This window comes from Moschus berezovskii, chromosome 7, assembly GCF_049115385.1.
Source record: "Moschus berezovskii isolate FMDL1 chromosome 7, NW_MosBer_1.0, whole genome shotgun sequence".
Taxonomy (NCBI): Eukaryota; Metazoa; Chordata; class Mammalia; order Artiodactyla; family Moschidae; genus Moschus; species Moschus berezovskii.
The window spans coordinates 113,621,105-113,640,814 of record NC_142466.1 but is presented as its reverse complement, the minus strand read 5'-3'; the positions used below and the strand labels follow the sequence as shown (position 1 = coordinate 113,640,814).

Sequence of the window (19,710 nt, the reverse complement as noted above, 5' to 3'; positions counted from 1 at the left end):
CTGACTCCAGTAGGCTAATGTCTTTGTACAGACATGCTTTGCCTCTCACGACTCATAGATTAAACCAATCTAGAAACCTACTTGCCTTTCAGTGCCCGAGGGTAGAGACAATGTCTGTTGTCTTTTAATGGGATCGGAGCCACACCATTTTTCATTCAAGTCTCATTAAAAAAAAAGCAAAAATGATGAAGCACCTCAGTGGGGCCCGTGGCTCATTCGTATCTCCAGATTTGGGCCCTTAATTATGCTCTGGAATAAGTGTCATCTAAGTGCCCCAGGATGTGCTGTCCGATGTGATGGGCGCTTGAAATGTGGCTTGTCTGTGGTTGAGATGTGCTGTGAGCATAAAATATACACTGAGTTTTGAACATTTGTGAAAGTTATATAAAATATTTCAAGAACAACAGAGTTGGCATCGATTCCCTTCTCCCAGGGATCTTCCTGACACAGGCATCGAACTCTGGTCTACCTACATTGCAGGCAGATTCTTTCCAGTGTGAGCCATCAGGGAAGCAACAGAGAAGCATGTGTGTGTGCTCAGATGCTTAGTCGTGTCCACCTCTTTGCAACCCCATGGACTGTAGCCTGCCAGGTTCCTCTGTCCATGGGATTTTCCAGGTTAGGGTATTGGAGTGGGGTGCTATTTCCTTCTCCAGGGGATCTTTACAACCCAGGGATCGAACCTGTGTCTCTTATGTCTCCTGCATTGGCAGGGGGATTCTTTACCATTAGCACCATCTAGGAAGCCCAGTGATAATTTTATGGAAATAAGAAGTTAAGATGATATTTTGAATATATTGGTCAACTCAAATATATTCTGAAAATTAACTTTATCTGTTTATTTTTTACTTTTTTTGTGTGGCTCATAGAACATTTAAAGTTGTGTGTGTGTCTTGTGTTATATTTGGGAGGAGGGGTTGACGGAGATGTAGGCTCTCTCAGCGTCCGTTCCTATTCTGAACACGGTACCTTGATGCCTACAGGAGGAGGTGAGGGTCAGGGGTGTGGGAACGGAGCGGGGTCCCCGAGAAGCCAGGAGCATGGTCTCAGAGTACCTGGACATGTGGGGTATCCATGAGCCTCATCAGAGTTCCTGCTGATACTCCAGATGCTGAGGTTCCATGGAGGAGCTGTAAAAAGTGTATACTGTGCCCTGGTGCTGGGGGCGAGTGACAGCCCCACTAATCCTCAGAGGTCAGATCACCAAGTTCTGCTTCTTCTGTGCACACCACACACACACAAACACACACAGCATACACTCACACACATGCACACACCACACACACATGCACACACACGCACGCACACACCACACACACACACACACACCACACACACATGCATACACTCACACACACGCACACACCACACACACAAACACACATTCACACACCCGCACACACCACACACATGCACACCACACACACATGCACACACTCACACGCACACACCACACCACACACACACGCATACCACACACACATGCACACACTTGCACACACACACCACACCCACACACGCATGCACACACCACACCACACACACACACCACACACACACACACACACAAGCCACACATGACACACACATGCACACACTTGCACGCACACGCCACACCCACACACGCACACACACCACACCACACACGCACGCACACCACACACACCACACACACACACCACACTCACTCACTTGCACACACTCACCACACACATATGCACACACACATGCAAACACTCACACGCACACACCACACCACACACGCACGCACACCACACACTCACACACCACACACACTCACACACCACACACACACATCACACTCACTTGCACACACACCACACACACATATGCATACACATGCACACACCCATGCACACACACACACACACATACCAAGCACACTCACACATGCACACACCACACACACACACAAGCCACACACCACACACACATGCACACACTTGCACGCACACACCACACACACATACATATGCACACCACACACACATGCACACACACACGCACATACCACACCACACACGCACGCACACGAAACACACACTCATGCACACACCACACACACAGACACACACACACATGCGCACACACACAGACCACAAACACTCACATGCACACACACGCACACATACTTCCCCACATTAGGTTAGCTGGCAGGCAGGCTTTGCAGGCAGACCTCATTTCACTCCAGCTCCCTCACTCAGCACCTCTCATCACCTCTCTGAGGAATGGCTTATTCATCTGCAAAACAAGGTTCATAATGGCGTCCTTACAAGGATGGCTGTGGACATTAAATGAAGTCTTTACTCATATTTTATGGTACATCAGCCTAGGGACCAGGGGAAGAGATGGCAGCCACCAGCTGGATTTGAATTGCGGGTCTACAACTTACCAGCTGTGTGACCCTGGGCAGATTACTAAATTTCCTCCTGCCTTCATTTCTTCATCCGTTACAATAGGAAGGAAAGTATTCACCTACTTCCTAGGGTTATTGCAAAGATTAAACAAGGCAACGCAAGCCAAGGGTTTAGAACTGAGCCTGGCCACAAGCCAGCGCTATGGAACGGTTAGCTTTCCTTATGATAGCACCCTGTTGCCTGCTGACTGTTACAGCCTCCGCTGCCCGCTGCCCCCATCACAGCTAGACTGTCCCCGTACGGAAGACTCCTGTCTGAAGCCCGTCTGCCCCATTCACCATAACATGCCATTTGTTTGGGAAGGGAGGGAGGATGAGAAAGAGGACGAGAGGGGGAGGGAGAGAGGGTTTAGCTGGGATGGTTAAACTACCACAGTGGCATTAAAGGGCATGGAGTAGACTCCTGACAGGCGAATCCTCCCTTTTTCTTGCTGCTCGAACACAGCAGGAAGGATGACAGATGCTGCCTGTACATAAGGCAGCTATTTCATCTCGTGCCCTCATTTTCCCCTTGGCCAAACACTGTGTGTGGGTGACCCAAAGACCTTCCCTCCCTCCCTTCCTCCTTCCTTCCTTCTTCCCTTTTCTATAACAGTAAAATATTTTAATGGCAGTTTTAAAAGCCTACTGGCCCCTGAGACCTCTGTTCGTCCACTGCTTCCAGAATCTCCGTGGGGCGTCTGCCAACTCCATTTCAAAAAAGAGCCCTTACGTGGGGGAATTGCATCTGGTCGACTCCGGAGTGCCCTGCTGTCTTCCCAGCTCCTAGGTGCTGGGAATTGGGGGGATTTGCGCTGAGGGTCAGGGGCAACTCATGCTGAAGACGCACGTGGGGACGGTGATCAGATGTTGTTGTCCCTTTCTTTCCTCCATCCATTGCAACACACTACCTCCAGGAAGGAGCAGGACACGTATTCTTTTTTGTTCCCATTTTACAGAGCATTACACTGACAGGCAATGCGACAGGGGTTAAAAATTTGAGCTTGGCCATCAGTCACACCCACGTACTAAGTCTGACCTCACTCCCGGTTCACAAATCACTTTCCTTTTCTGGACCTTGGTTCCTTCATCTGTCAAGTGGACGTCATGACGCTTCCCTCCCAAGAGGGCTTTGACTTTGGGGTGAGATGATGGCTGCAAAGCTCACACACAGCTCTGGACACCTTGTGCTTAAAGGACAGCCTGTGTTCCCTCTTGAACCTTCCGTGACATCCCAGATTAAGCTCTGGGGTGCTCAGTGTGGCACTCGGGGGCTTCCCCTTGGGGGCACCAGTAGATTCTGCCTGGTCAGCACTCTGCTGCGGGGCCGCCTCCTCCCGCCAACACTCCCCTCCCCCACCAAGGATGCTCCAGCTCTCACCCCTCCCCCCACCTCCAGTTTCTGCTCCTGAAGCCCATGGATCCTTCCAGCCCTGCCCTAAATCTACGCCCTGCCCATAAAGCCTTCCCAGGTCCTCCGTGTTGGGATGAATTGCTCTCTCCTGTATTCCCAGCATCTCACCGTGTAGGAAACATGGCCATGAATTAGGTTAAAGGCTCCTTAGGATCCCATTTGTCCCCATGACTAGCTTATGATCCCCTGGCTGGCGAGGACCGGGTGGTGTCTCTGTTTCCCCCGTGTCTGGCTCTGGGCCTGGCGTAGAGTAAGCACTGGACTGAAATGTGTGTGAAATTAAGTCACCTGGAATGCTTTTTTAGAGGCAGATCCATCATACAAAGCAATAGTGTACCTGTCAATTACCTGGGACCCACCCAGGACCAGGCAGTTTACATGTTGTACCTCCTTTAATCTTCAAAGCAACCCCACACGATTGATGGCTTTTCCTCCTCCTTCAGAAAGAAAGGACCCAGGACTCAGAAAAGGGAGGCATCTCCTCAAGGTCACACAGCCCCAAGGCTGCCAAGCCGTGCTGAGAACCCAGGCCCGCATCACTGCAGAGCCTGAACTCCTTCCATAAATCATGCCAACTCCTGGGTCACTTGGGATTTACAGAGACTTGGGTCACTTGGGGGTGGGGTTGCTGGTCTTTGGGATGGATGGGGGATTTCACAAGCTTCTGGAGGCCTGCAGTGACTGATGGATTGTGCTTCTTGCACAGGGGGCATCAGCTTTGGGAGAACCAAGGGGACGTCCGGGTCAGAGGCAGACGATGAAACGCAGCTGACGTTCTACACGGAGCAGTACCGCAGCCGTCGTCGCAGCAAAGGTAATGGAATCCAGGAGAAGGTTCCCGAACCAGGGTTTGTGGGAAGCAGCTTTTGTGCTTCATGACAGACCCTAAATCTTCTTCTTCAACCTGGTCCCGGACCAGTTAACCCTGAACCTGGCGTCCGATACCCCGTCTAGCCATTCTCTATTTCTCTCTGTCGTGCCCCGTTCCTCAGAGGATTCAGAGATGGCTTTGTAAGTTTATGGCATTTTTTTAAAAAAAATCCCTCACAATAAAGAATCAAATTGAAAGGAAAATCAGAGTAAGGAAAAGGATTCAGACTCCGCTTAGATGTATGCATGGTAATCCGTGCCATGCTGTGTTGTGTATTCTAAGAAGGGGCTGACAGCTTAACTCGGAGATTCTTAGCACCAAAGTGCAAAATGAAACATGCTCAGCAGTAAAATGCACAGAGTCTAAGCGGGTAAAACCAGCGTTGGCCCAGGAGATCCTATTTACCTGATATAGAGACCAGACGGAGTTCTCCTGTTGGTTCCTGTAAACAGGACTCCCTGGGACCTCTAGACAATGTTTTGTCCTTTATACAAAGAGAATCGGTCTTGATGCTTGAATGCATAATTGTTTTCTCATGATGACACTCAATGTAAGAAGACATGAAATGCTGAGGGAGGACCCCGATATAGGGGCTTAGACCTTGTGGCTGAGGTTCAAGGCTCACTGTGGTAAAATGTGCACTGAAATAGAGCACATGTCAGACCGTCACCTGGGAATATAATTCCTCAATCATGAGTGATTTTTAAGGACAACAACAACCTTGGGAGAGAATTTAGGGTGCAAGCATGTATTCCCAGCTAGTGATTAAGGACATATCCATGAGCTTGGACCAGGCCCTGGAGAGAATGGAGGTTCCCTCATGAACATGACGGCAACTCATCTAGGTATTTGGCCATCTGTGCTCCCTAGTCCCCCAAAACTGCATAAAATGATTCCGCCCATGCATGATGGACAGTCAAAGGGCACAGATCATGTTGCTTCTCTGGGTGCCTTGAGCCTTGGGCAAGTTATCTACCTATTGTATACCTCAGTTTTCTCTTCTGTGTAATGGGCCTTGGAACTGCCTCATAGATTTGGAGATGAATTTTGTTTTGTGGAATTAAAAAAATATCATGGTACCTGGTATATGTTAAGGGCAAATAGTTGAGTTCATTTCAGTTGCTCAGTCATGTCCGACTCTGCGATCTCATGAACCACAGCACACCAGGCCTCCTTGTCTATCACCAACTCCTGGAGTTTACTCAAACTCACGTCCATTGAGTCGGTGATGCCATCCAACCATCTCATCCTCTCTCGTCCCCTTCTCCTCCTGCCTTCAATCTTCCCCATCATCAGGGTCTTTTCAAATGAGTCAGCTCTTTGCACCAGGTGGCCAAAGTATTGGAGTTTCAGCTTCAACATCAGTTCTTACAATGATCACACAGGACTAATCTCCTTTAGGATGGACTGGTTGGATCTCCTTGCAGTCCAAGGGACTCTCAACAGTCTTCTCCAACACCACAGTTCAAAAGCATCAATTCTTTGGTGCTCAGCCTTCTTTGTAGTTCAACTCTCACATCCATACATGGCCACTGGAAAAACCATAGCCTTGACTAGATGGATATTTGTTGACAAAGTAATGTCTCTGCTTTGTGATATGCTGTCTAGGTTGGTCATAACTTTCCTTCCAAGGAGTAAGTGTCTTTTAATTCCATGGCTGCAATCAGCATCCTCAGTGATTTTGGAGCCCCAAAAAATAAAGTTAGCCACTGTTTCCACTGTTTCCCCATCTACTTCCCATGAAGTGATGGGACCGGATGCCATGATCTTAGTTTTCTGAATGTTGAGATTTAAGCCAACTTTTCCACTCTCCTCTTTCACTTTCATCAAGATGCTCTTTAGTTCTTCTTTACTTTCTGCCATAAGGGTGGTGTCATCTGCATATCTGAGGTTATTGATATTTCTTCTGGAAACCTTGATTCCAGCTCGTGCTTCCTCCAGCCCAGCATTTCTCATGATATACTCTGCATAGAAGTTAAATAAGCAGGGTGACAATATACAGCCTTGACATACTCTTTTTCCTATTTGGAACTAGTCTGTTGTTACATGTCTGGTTCTAACTGTTGCTTCCTGACCTGCATATAGGTTTCTCAAGAGGCAGGTCAGGTAGTCTGGTATTCCCAGTCTCTTTCAAAATTTTCTATAGTTTATTCTGATCCATGCAGTCAAAGGTTTTGGCATAGTCAATAAAGCAGAAATATATATTTTTCTGGAACTCTCTTGCTTTATTGATGATCCAGTGGATGTTAGCAATTTGATCTCTGGTTCCTCCACCTTTTCTAAAACCTGCTTGAACATCTGGAAGTTCACAGTTCATGTATTGCTTAAGCCTGGCTTGGAGAATTTTGAGCATTAGTTTGCTGGCGTGTGAGATGAGTGCAATTGTACAGTAGTTTGAGCATTCTTTGGCATTGCCTTTCTTTGGAATTGGAATGAAAACTGACCATATCCCGTCCTGTGGCCACTGCTGAGTTTTCCAAACTTGCTGGCATATTGAGTGCAACACTTTAACAGCATCATCTTTCAGGATTTGAAATAGCTCAACTGGAATTCCATCACCTCCACTAGCTTTGTTCATGGTGATGCTTCCTAAGGCCCACTTGACTTCACATTCCAGGATGTTTGACTCTAGGTTGGTGATCACACCATCATGGTTATCTGGGTCATGAAGATCTTTTTTGTACAGTTCTTCTGTATATTCTTTCCACCTCTTCTTAATATCTTCTGCTTCTGTTAGGTCCCTACTATTTCTGTCCTTTATTGAGCCCATCTTTGCATGAAATGTTCCCTTGGTGTCTCTTATTTTCTTGAAGAGATCTCTTGTCTTTCCCATTCTGTTGTTTTTCTGTATTTCTTTGCATTGATTGCCGAGCAAGGCTTTCTTATGTCTCCTTGCTATTCTTTGGAACTCTGCAATCAGATGCTTATATCTTTCCTCTTCTGCTTTGCTTTCGCTTCTCTTCTTTTCACAGCTATCTGTAAGGCCTCCCCAGACCACCATTTTGCTCAGCATTGTTTCTTGTTTGCTTTGTTTCAATTGGTTCTTACTGGTGTATAGTTGATTTGCGATGCTATGTCAATTTCAGGTGTTCAGCAACATGAATCCTGTGTCTATACGCACATCCGCTCGTTGTTCAGATGCTATTCCCATGTAGGTCACTACAGAGAAGTGAGTAGAATTCTCTTGCTATATAGTAGGTTCTTATTATTAGTCTATGTTGCATACAGTAGTGTGTGTACGTCAACCCCAATTTCTGAATTTATCCCTTCTACTAAAAATAGGACTATCATATAATCCAGCCTGGAGAATTCCATGGGCAGAGGAGTCTGGCAGGCTACCATCCATAGGATCGAAGAGTTAGACACGAGTGAGGGACTAGCAATTTATGATCCAGCCCTCCCTCTCCTGGGCATGTACCAGGAGAAAACTATACTCTGAAAAGATAAGTATACCCCAGGGTTCATATCAGCACTATTTATGATAGCCATGACATGGAAGCAACGTAAGTGTCCATCAACAGAGGAGTGGATAAAGATGTGCTGTGTGTGTATCTGTGTGTGGTGTGTGTGTGTGTGGTGTCTGTGTGGTGTGTGTGTGTGTTGTGTGTGTCTGTGTGTGTGTCTGTGTGTGTTGTGTGTGTGTGTCTCTGTGTGTGTTGTGTGTGTGTCTGTGTGTGTGTCTCTGTGTGTGTGCTGTGTGTCTGTGTCTGTGTGTATGTGGTGTTTGTGTCTGTCGGTGTGGTGTGTGTGTGTGTCTTTGTACAGGCACAGAGGCAGTGGAGTACTCAGCCATGAACGGCGGGCTTTGGTAATGTCAGTGCAGTTCGCACTGTTGCTGTGTGTGTGTGGTGTGTGTGTCTCTGTGTGTGTGTGTCTGTGTCTGTGTGTGTGTATCTGTGTGTGTGTCGTGTGTGTGTCTGTGTATGTGTCTGTGTGTGTGTATGTGTTGTGTCTGTGTGTGTGTCTGTGTTTGTGTGTGTGTGTACACGCACAAGGGTAGTGGAGTACTCAGCCATGAATGGCGGGTGTTGGTAACGTCAGTGCATTTCGCACTGTTGCTTTCTCTGTGTGTGTGTGTGTGTGTGTGGTGTGTGTTTCTGTGTGTGTTTGTGTATCTGTGTGTGTGTCTGTGTGTGTGGTGTAGTGTGTGTGTGTATCTGTGTGTGTGTGGTGTTTGTGTTGTGTGTGTGTGTCTGTGTCTGTATGTGTGTGGTGTATGTGTCTGTGTCAGTGTGGTGTGTGTGTGCCTGTGTGCTGTATGTGGTGTGTGTGTCTGTGTCTGTCTGTGTGTGTGTGTTGTGTACACGCACAGAGGCAGTGGAGTACTCAGCCATGAATGGTGGGCATTGGTAACGTCAGTGCAGTTCGCACTGTTGCTGTGTGTGTGTGGTGTGTGTGTCTCTGTGTGTGTGTGTCTGTGTCTGTGTGTGTGTATCTGTGTGTGTGTCGTGTGTGTGTCTGTGTATGTGTCTGTGTGTGTGTATGTGTTGTGTCTGTGTGTGTGTCTGTGTTTGTGTGTGTGTGTACACGCACAAGGGTAGTGGAGTACTCAGCCATGAATGGCGGGTGTTGGTAACGTCAGTGCATTTCGCACTGTTGCTTTCTGTGTGTGTGTGTGTGTGTGTGTGGTGTGTGTTTCTGTGTGTGTTTGTGTATCTGTGTGTGTGTCTGTGTGTGTGGTGTAGTGTGTGTGTGTATCTGTGTGTGTGTGGTGTTTGTGTTGTGTGTGTGTGTGTCTGTGTCTGTATGTGTGTGGTGTATGTGTCTGTGTCAGTGTGGTGTGTGTGTGCCTGTGTGCTGTATGTGGTGTGTGTGTCTGTGTCTGTCTGTGTGTGTGTGTTGTGTACACGCACAGAGGCAGTGGAGTACTCAGCCATGAATGGTGGGCATTGGTAACGTCAGTGCAGTTTGCACTGTTGCTTTCTGTGTGTATGTGTGTGTATCTGTGTTGTGTGTGGCTGTGTCTGTGTGTGTGGTGTGTGTGTGTCTGTGTGTGTGTTGTGTGTGTCTGTGTGTGTATGTGTGTGTGTTGTGTGTGTTTTGTGTGTGTGTCTGTGTGTATGTGTGTGTCTGTGTGTGTGTATGTGTATATCTGTGTGTGTGTTGTGTGTGTCTGTGTGTCTGTGTCTGTGTGTGTTGTGTGTGTCTGTGTGTGCGTTGTGTGTGTATCTGTGTGTGTATCTGTGTGTGTGTCTGTGTGTGTGTTGTGTGTGTATCTGTGTGTGTGTGTATCTGTGTGTGTGTCTGTGTGTGTGTGTCTGTGTGTGTGTTGTGTGTGTGTTGTGTGTGTGTCTGTGTGTCTGTGTGTGTGTGTTGTGTGTGTGTCTGTGTGTGTGTGTTGTGTGTGTCTGTGTGTGTATGTGTGTGTGTGTTGTGTGTGTTTTGTGTGTGTGTCTGTGTGTATGTGTGTGTCTGTGTGTGTGTATGTGTATATCTGTGTGTGTGTTGTGTGTGTCTGTGTGTGTCTGTGTTGTGTGTGTCTGTGTGTGTGTGTCTGTGTGTGTGTTGTGTGTGTATCTGTGTGTGTGTGTATCTGTGTGTGTGTCTGTGTGTGTGTCTGTGTGTGTACACGCACAGAGGCAGTGGGGTACTCAGCCATTTACGGCGGGCGTTGGTAACGTCAGTGCAGTTCGCACTGTTGCTTTGTGCATCTCCTTGCCCTGGTGCCTTTCACTGCAAAGCCCCCAAGGAGTGTCTCCCTTGACACAGCGCCTGGGGAGGCGTCTCAGACTCTGCAGACTCTGGAATAGACTTAGCTCTCACTCTTTCCAAGCTGCGGCCCTCTGGAATCTGCTGCAGTGGAGATTTAGAAGCTGGTGATGGATGATTCTTGACCTGTCTTCTCCCTCCCACAGTACAACAGCCAGAATTAGGGCTGGGGAAGTCAATGAGTCTTCTCCAAAGACGTGGGCTATTTACAGCTAATTGGGAAGACATCCTTTATTGAGTGTGTCCCTCGTAAATCGGAGTTCAAAAAGAAAATCAAAAGCAAGCCACGGGACTTGAGATAAGGAGTATGGCCCAGGGGCTCCATACCCTCCTAGAGACTGGGCTGTGTCTCTCGGATGGCGGGAATGCCAGGGCTCTGATGCACTGCCCACCGCCCCCCAAACACACACACAGCTTCCTTCCCGGCCCTCCTGCCCGGTCCGTGCCGACGCTGCTCCGTCCCCCTCCTCCCTGCTGTTGCTGATGGCCAGGCCCCCTCACGCCTGCTCTGCCCCACCACAGCTGCCTCCTCCTCCTCCTCCCTGTGAGTGTTCTGGATCTGGTTGCTTGTTTGTTTTCATCTCTCTTGTTTTTCCTCTCCCCGTTCCTCTCTTCTTTCCTCTGTCATCTTTCACTGCATTCTCATTCCTCCATCTTTTTTGTAATTAATGTATTTATTTTAATTGGAGGCTAATTACACTATTGTAGCGGTTTTTTCCGTGCATCGTCCATCTTGCTTTCTGTTCTCTTCTGTGTCTGTTTTCCTTCTCCCTGCTTATTGCCTCCTCCAGCCCCTCCCTTTCACCCCAACACTGCTTTTTCCTACATTTTCTAGTGAAGTCTTTCTCCCTGCTTTCCTCCCGCCTCCCACAATATCTCAGCTATTTGTCAGGCACCAACTATGTGTCTGACCATGTTCTAGGCCATGGTGACAGAAACGAAACAATTTTTAAAAGCCCTGCCCTCACGGAGCTTGTATTATATCAAAATACAAACAGATGGTGGGATTTCCTGAATCAAGAGTCAGCAACCATCTTTCTGTAAATGGAGAAGCACTAAACATTTTCAGCTTTGCGGAACATACAGTCACCATTGGAACTACTTAACGCTACTGCCGTACCTTGAAAGCTGCCACAGACGGTACATCAACAATGAACGGACATGTGTCCTAATCAACCTTTATTTCCAAAAACGGATGCTGGTCCAGATTTCACCAGTGACCGTACAGAGAGTTGACCCCCTACCCTAAACATCCACATCATACAGGTAACCTATAGGACTGGTCCAGGAAGCATGAGTGCAGTCCCACAATGTTTTGTGAAATGAATCTGATCTCATGCTGTACAGGGTCTTGCTGCCTAAGGAAGTCACTCTGTCCAGCAGAGTTCTATGTTGGGTCAAGTAAATAACTGTTCAGTCCATCACTGGTTGAGGTATTTGGTAGCATGAGCTAATGAGGTAGTTAAAAGCTTCCCGCTTGTGGAATTTCACCTTTATTAAGGAGAGATGGCCCTAGCAGAGGACACTGGACTCACTCAGGGCATGGGTGCTGAAGTCTGTAGCCCTGCCACTCACTGACTCACTGACCCCTTGGCCAGCAAGTGCCCTCTTGGGGCCTCAGTTTTCCTAAGTTTTGTGAAACGAGGATATTTATAACTTCTGTCATTGAGTCTGAAGCTCATTGTAGTCTCACCTACATTTAGGGACTGAACAACCTGACTAAGCATGTTTCTGGGCAGCAACAGGACCCGGGCTCCCAGCCCCAACGTGGTTGTAACCTCCTTGGGAGGGGGATGCAGCTCCCACAGAGGAGTGACGCCGATGAGGCTAAGCGCGTGTCTATCTGAAGGTCCAGATGAGAAGCGCAGATGGCGTGTCCAGCCCCGGGCACAGTGCTGAGCAGGAGACAGAGCAGTGCAGCTGCCGCTGATTCCAGCAGCGCAAGAGCCCGGCGAGGACCTCCCAGCCCAGTTCTGCGCAGGTGGCCATGGGGCCTTGGGCAAGTCCCTGTCACTCTTCGGTTGCTGAGCCAGTTCTAGAAACCCAGGTTATCTCATCCCCAACTGCATGCACTTTCCACTAAGCTTTGGTGCTTAGTTCCCCAGCAAAGAGAACCAGGGCATGAATGCTCCCTGGTTTTGCTTGTTTTTTTGTTTTAGTTTCTTGGTTTAATTTGATGGTCCTTAAGCTGAGCTTTTCTATAGTGATAAGAACTCTTGAATTGTAAGCAAAGCTTTGTATGGATGTGTGAGTTACTTTTCCTTTTCTTTTTTTGGCCGCATAGCATGGCCTGTGGGACCTTTGTTCCCTGATCAGGAATCGAACCTGCACCCGCTGCATTGGAAGCCCACAGTCTTAAGCGCTGGACAGTCAAGGAAGTCTGATGTGTGGATTTTTTTCATTGTGATTTTCCCCTGCCAACACACACACACACACACACACACACACACACACACACACACACACACACACACACAGTTGAATCATGTTTTAGAATAAGTGGACAGGTAAGGGAAAGTTCAAGCCATATCTACAGAAAAGGAGGCCTTTGGGGATTGAGGGAAGGAGACTGTTCTGAAATATAATCTGAGAATGCCCGGATAGAGCAGAGACTCCAGGACATGGGAATGGAGCAAAGTGAAATCTGAACATCAACAGAATGGTACCTGCTGGGCATGAGAGCAGAGGTGCATGGTGCCCTAGGGGTGGGGATGAGAGATGCCAGTTGCTCGACAGAGTCAAGCTGTGGATTTGAGAATGATGGCGGCGGGGCTGGGGAAATAAGCAGGGGCCATGCCTTGACCACTGGGGCCTCTATCCCATCCTTTACCCAGCATTTCTCACCAAATCACGGGGTTTCAGAATTAGCACTTGGGGGTCCAGATCCTTGCTCTGCTGTTCCCTAGCTGTGTGGCTTCGGCTGAGTCACTTTCTTTCTCTGAGCCTCAGTTTCCCCTGGGTAAAGGAAGATGAATCTGGGATTAGTCCTTCTACTCTTCCTTAGGCTTTTTGCAGGGCTTAAAGGAAGTAAAGTTTGCAAAGGACATGCTTAGCAGAGCATAACTATCACATGATCATTGTTCACTAAATGGTAATCATTTGAGCACAGCAAATGAGTGGCTTGAGCTAGGCACAGCTCCATGGCCTTTTTCCGACGTGTTGGTCTGCAAGTTGGTCTAGCTCCTAGATGGGAAAAAGAACATTTTAGGTTAGAACGTAGACTTGGTGGGCCCGGCCTCTTGGGATGTTGTGACATGATTGTCTTCCTTCACACCCTTGTCCCTTGCTAAGGTCACCTCTTCCCCTGGGACATCTGCAGGGTGTCCTCTTCCAGCCTGCAGGTTACGCCTCTAGGACCTGCTGCTCAGAAAAGAGTAAACACTAAAGACAAATCGACTGGTCTTTAATCACCCTGTAAGCCTTTGTAGCTAGAGTAACCTGGGAAGAGTGCTGCAAACCCGGGCTGTGCAGGGGACAGGGAACAGATAGTCCTGGGATCCAGGGTGCATGTGGGGCTGCCTCAGAGAGAGAAGCGAGGCTGCAGGGTCCTTATTTCTGTCAGCCCCCTCTGTCCAACTGACCTACTCTCCCTAGCAACAGGGACCCCTACTAAGGACAGAATGAGTGGAGCTTAAGACAAAGGATTAGATGGCAGCCCCAGAGAGGAAAGCATCAGAGCTCTCGGTGGGTTTGTCAGTCATCCTAGAGTGCAGACCTGGACGGAGGGAAAGCAGGGCAGGTTAGGACCGGGCGGAGTGCCAGGGAGAGGGAGCGCTGGTGAGCTTGTGAGCGAAGGAGGGAGGCAAGGACAGATGAGGAGGAGCCACACAGGGAGATGAGTGAAACTACTGGAGGGCTTAAACCTCCCCTCCGATCCTGGGTGCACCCTTGTTTGGTTCTGAGGACTGAGCAAGGCTCTGGACCCCAGTTTCCTGTCTGTCAGTCAGTGAGGTAGAACTTGATGCCCTCTGAGTTCTCAGTAATACCAATCCTGATGGAAACATAGGCACAAGGAGGGAGAAAGAGGAAAAGCCAAGCAAAGCTATGCTTGATTGGCTGAATGCTCTCTGTATGCATCTGTGCTCTTTGTATGAACCGTCTTACAGAATTCCGAGTAATGTCACAGGCAGGGATTGTGTCTGTGTACTTGGCTTCATCAGGTCCTTGCTGCGTCAGGTGAAGCCTGCCGTTGTGGCGCGCAGGCTCTCTGGTTGTGGGGCAAGGATTCCAGAGCACTGGAGCTCCGTAGTGTCTGCGAACGGGCTTAGTTGCTCTAGGATATGTGGGATCGTAGTTTCTCGACCAGGGACCGAACCCACGTCCCCTGTGTTGCAAGGGGATAAGGGTTCTTAACTACTGGACCACCAGGGACGTCCCAAGGGACTTTTTTTTTTTCTTTTGATCATACCAAACTGCTGGTGGGATCTCAGTTCCCCAACCAGGAATCAAAGCCATGTCCCCTGTAATGGAAGTGCAGAGTCCCAACCACGGGACCGCCAGGGCAATTCCTGGGAAGGGATTGTGTTTACCTCTGTTTGTTCAGCTGTGGAAACTGGGACTTCGAGAGGTCACTTACTTGAGCTTGCCACCAGGTAAGGGGAGCTGATGTTCGGAATTCAGTTCTTGGATCTCAGAACCTGGTCATATCCTTGTACGATGGGGACAGTGCATCTGCAGTGCGCACCACCGCGCCTGCACTAGGCTTGTACTTAGGAGACAGGGCGAGGTTCCCACATCTGTGCCGGTACCGAGAGCCTGCTCAGACCCCGAGAATATCCTGGTGTAAACTCTGTAACCCTCCAGAGAGCATCAGCCCGGCAGGAACGAGGACCAGAAATAGGGATGGTCAGAAGTAGCTCGGACACTGAAAATTCACTGCAGTATCTGGTGGGGGTGCGCAAGGCAGCCACTATAAGGACCAACCCTCCCAGGGCACCACCATCACTGGGGGTCCTGGTATTTGATCAGGGAGGAAGAAATACGTGACAAAGAGATCTTCCAGTGCTGTACTGGCTCCAACCCATAGCAGTTGTGAGAGCCAGTATTACTCATCATTTCCAGCTCTGTGAATGATGTCACATTGGTAGCCTATAAGCAACTGTGGAAGAAGTATTTATACCATGGGCATTGACAAGCAGTGCAATGCAAGCTTCCCTTTCCTCCTCAGAGCCCATTGTTAAATAAGTAAGAAATAAGCCGTTAATATTAAACAAACCAGAGGGCAAAGAATTTTTCTTCTAGAAAGAGTCTGAGCAGTCCAGAATCTTTCCCAGAGGACAGAGCACTAGATCAGGGACAAAGCAGTTTTGGACTCAGAGCATCTCTCTTCAGAAACAGAAGACAGGGTCAGCTGGGGAGGCTGGGTATTTAGGGCCTGCGTAGGAGGATGGAGACTCTGGTGTTACCCGCTTGAAGGATCGCTGTGTCCTAGGATCTGGGTCAGGTCAGAGCCGACAGTGGATCAGGTGTCCTCAGCTGTGTGGTTCAGAAAGGCTGTCAGAGGCAGGGTGGTTCTCTGACCTAATTAAACCTCAGAATCACTTGGAAAACTAAAAAAAAAAAAAAATCCGAGTTCTAAATACTTATCTTAGACACATTATGTGGGAATATCTGGCCAAGGGATCTGGTATAAAATTCTCTTTCAATTCTAATTTTTGGCCATTTGAGAAAAAACTGTACAATTCCCCTGACATATTAGCTAGTATTACATGCCTGTTCTTATTCTGGCATTACCTCCCACTGATTGTATCCCCCTTTTCCCATGCCAGGAACTTGACTCTCAGTTCTAAGAGGAATGACAACTTAGAGGGACCATTTATTGTCGCTTTTGTGCCAGGTCTGCTGTATATTCACCATTCGTTCTATGTGATCTATTACTGTCCTTGTCTCTGTATGCAAAAGGATGACAGTAAAACCCGGCAGAGGGATTTCTCCAAGGTCATAGAGTCAGTAAGTTAGAGGATGGAGTCTTGAACTTCATTCCACTTGCTCCCCAAATCTGGTGTCACCATACTGTAGCCTCAGCCTCTAGGGGAATCTTACAGACTTTCCCTCTGGTTATAACTCTTGCCCTGTATGGGCATGCTCAGTCACTTCAGTCATGTCTGACTCTTTGTCAAACGCTATGGACTGTAGCCTGCCAGTCCATGGGATTCTCCAGGCAAGAATACTGGAGTGGGTTGCCATGCCTTCCTCCAGGGGATCTTCCCAACCCAGGGATTGAACCTGCATCTCCTGTGGCTCCTGCATTGGCAGTTGGGTTCTTTACCTCTGAGCCACTGGGGAAGCCCAGCTCTTGCCTGGGTAGTTAGCTGTTTGTGATCTGTGATAGATAGATACCTTCCTCCAGAATGTTCCAGCAGGCTTCGCGGGTTTCTAGAGATATTCTGGTTTCTCTCATGAAGAAATGAGATCGGGAGCTTGGATTTTTCTTACTGAAAGGACAGTAAAATGCAGAAGCCCAGCTTTGATCTATGTGTGCATTTGGCCCTATTTGACAAGATGTGAGAGAAAAGTGTGCATTCAGAAATTGTTAGGGCTCATAAACCCCTGTCTAATGTCTTTCTTCTCTCCCTTCCCTCAAACCTCAGAGAAAACAGACGTTGGTTTTTTGTTGCTGTTGTTTTCACTCTTAAAGGTCCCTCCCAGACTGACTACCTGTCCCCAACCTGCAGACATCAAGCGTGCTTGGCAAACAAGGGTTCCTTGAATGCACAGAGGGAGCCAGACAGCTTCAAAAACTCCCTCCCCAAGCTCATGACGGTCCCTGAAATACTGTTCAAATTGCTCTTCTTTCTCCTCCTCCTCAGCGATGCCAGCCAGCTCAGCACCTGACCTCCTGGTGTCCAAGAGAGGGAGGCGGCTGTCAGGAATCAAATGGGAGACCAGAGGTGATAAAGCAAACATGTCGTTTTAGTTGCTTACATTGGTGAGAAGGAATAATCGGTCTCCTCACTTTCTTGTTTTTCAGCTGGACTCAGCAGGATCCCCGCCTCCAACCCCTTTCCCTTCCACTGAGGGACTGCGACTCCCTGCGTCCCACCCAAGCATGACCATTCTGTCTTTTACTTTCCCTGGCAATCCTATGGGCTGGCGAGGGTTCTCCTCCCCTGCAAAACCCTTTCCCAGATATAGAGCTGAAACTACTGGTTGTGCTGCTGTTTGCCCAGCGCGTTATGAGATGCTTGTATGCACAACCTTATGTAGCCCTGACTGTTAGTTTAGGTGACCTTGGACAAGTTAGTTGACTTTCCAGGTTTCAATTTCTTTTTCTAAACAATGAAGGTGAGGGGACTTCCCTCACAGTTCAGGGATTAAGACTCTGAACTTCCACTGCAAGGGACATGGGTTCAGTCCCAGGTCAGGGGACTAAGATTCCACATGCCACATGGTGAGGCCAAAAATTTCTTTTAATTAAAATAAATAAATAAATGGAGGTGAGAATCCCACTTTACAGGATTTGATGATAATCCGACAGAGTCATATGTCACTAGTGGAAGTGTTAGTTGCTTAGTCATGTCCAACTCTTTGTGACCCCGTGAACTGTAGCCCACCAGGCTCCTCTGTCCATGAGATTCTCTAGGCAAGAATACTGGAGTGGGTTGCCATTCCCTTCTCCAGTGGATCTTTCTGACCCAGGGATTTAATCCCATTTCTCTTGCATTGCAGGCAGATTCTTTACCATCTGAGCCACCAGGGAAGGCCTATGTCACTAGAGTACAAGGTATATGAATGAAAATAATTTGAACAAGGCTGGGAAGGGTGAATTGACTCAGATCAAGAGAGACTTTGATTGTCAAGTTCATTTATCTCTCCGTTCATTGAATCGACTAATGTTTACTAAGTGTGTAATGGTGTTGAGGCTGTATGCTAAGGATAGGGTACAGAGTGGCAAACAGACCGATCAGGGGACGGCCCTCGGGAATCTTGCTAGAGAGAAATGGGGAAGAAGGAGGGCCTCCCAAAGAAACACATAAAGGAATGTATCACATCTCACTGTGTGACGCGCCACCGAAGAAAATATAGGGGGACATCCATCATGGGGAAAGTCACAAAAGGCATCTTTGAGGAGGAGCCCATATTAATGCTGGAGCCTAATGATAGCTGGCAGATGGCCGTGTGCTTCAGAAAACACCTGTCCAAGTGAGCAGGAGAGAGCCTGAACTTGAACCTACGTGAAATGGGGCGTGCCGGAAGGTTTTGGAAGAGAGTTGCATTACCCTGTGCCTGTTTTAAAAGAGATCACTGTCTCCACAGTGGAGGAAGAACTGGAGGGGGACAGACCAGTTATAAAGGAGGCTGTTGAAGTGTGATGGGGGCCCTCTGGGGGAGCAGGGGGTGGAGTAGCTGCTGGGGACGTGTTAAAATACAGTTAGAGTTGGTGACGGCTTGGCTGTAAGGTGAGCCTGTGCGGACTGCTGAAGACACGGGTTGGATTCTGGTGTGGGGGCTGGAGAGCGTCGCAGAGCCTGGGAAGCTGGGAGCTTTGGGGGCGGGGAGCTTTGGGGGGCTTTGGGGAGCTTTGGGGAGCTTTGGGGGTGGGGAGGGGGGCAGGGGGGATGGATGAGTTTGTAGAGCCGCTGCCTTGGGGTGCCTGCAGGACATCCAGATGCAGACACTGCCAACCAGCTCTGCACCCAGGAGAGGTCTGACAGGGGAAAAGGAGTAGGAGTCAGCACTCCGTGGCTATGCATCACTCTCTGTTTCTGCTTAGCGAACAAACTTAGCAGCTCCAAACAACATACATTTATTATCCCGCAGTAGTTCTGCCGCTCAACAGTCCCGTTATGTTACTTTCAGTCTCTTTACTCAGAGTCTCAAATTGAGGCGCCGGCTTAGGGCTTTGATCTCAGCTGAGGCTCACAGTCTTCTTCCAAGCCTGTGTAGTCGTTGGTGGGATTTGTTTCCTGCATGACTGACATGTCTGCTCTGTAGCTGCAGTGGGCAGGACCATTCCCAGTTCTTACAGGTCACCCCCATGGCAGTTCACAGCATGGCTTCCTTAAGGGCTGTTGGAGAGCATCTCTTTAGACTCATTTGATTTGGCCAGACCCACCCAGGGTAAACTCCTATATGATTAACTCAGTCAGCTGCTTCTGGACTTTAATTATATCTGAAAAGAATCCTTTCAGTTTTCTCAGATAACATCGTTTAATCACGGAGTGATACCCCGTCATATTTATAGATCCAACGCGTTTAAGAAGAAGGGATGTACAGAAGGTGTATAGGGCATGGGAGAGTCTTGCAGGTCATTGACGAATTCAGAGCTCTGCTGCTGCTGCTGCTGCTAAGTCGCTTCAG

The 19,710-nt window shown here is 48.4% G+C and overlaps 1 protein-coding gene across 1 annotated transcript in view; it reads left to right on the top strand.

The window, feature by feature from the left end:
* ASTN2 (astrotactin 2) overlaps positions 1-19,710 on the top strand; it is a 1,049,203-nt gene that overhangs the window by 351,034 nt on the left and 678,459 nt on the right. The window contains exon 5 of the mRNA XM_055427750.2: positions 4,537-4,644. Coding sequence (XP_055283725.2) covers positions 4,537-4,644 — 108 coding nt within the window. The remainder of the gene's footprint in view (positions 1-4,536; positions 4,645-19,710) is intronic.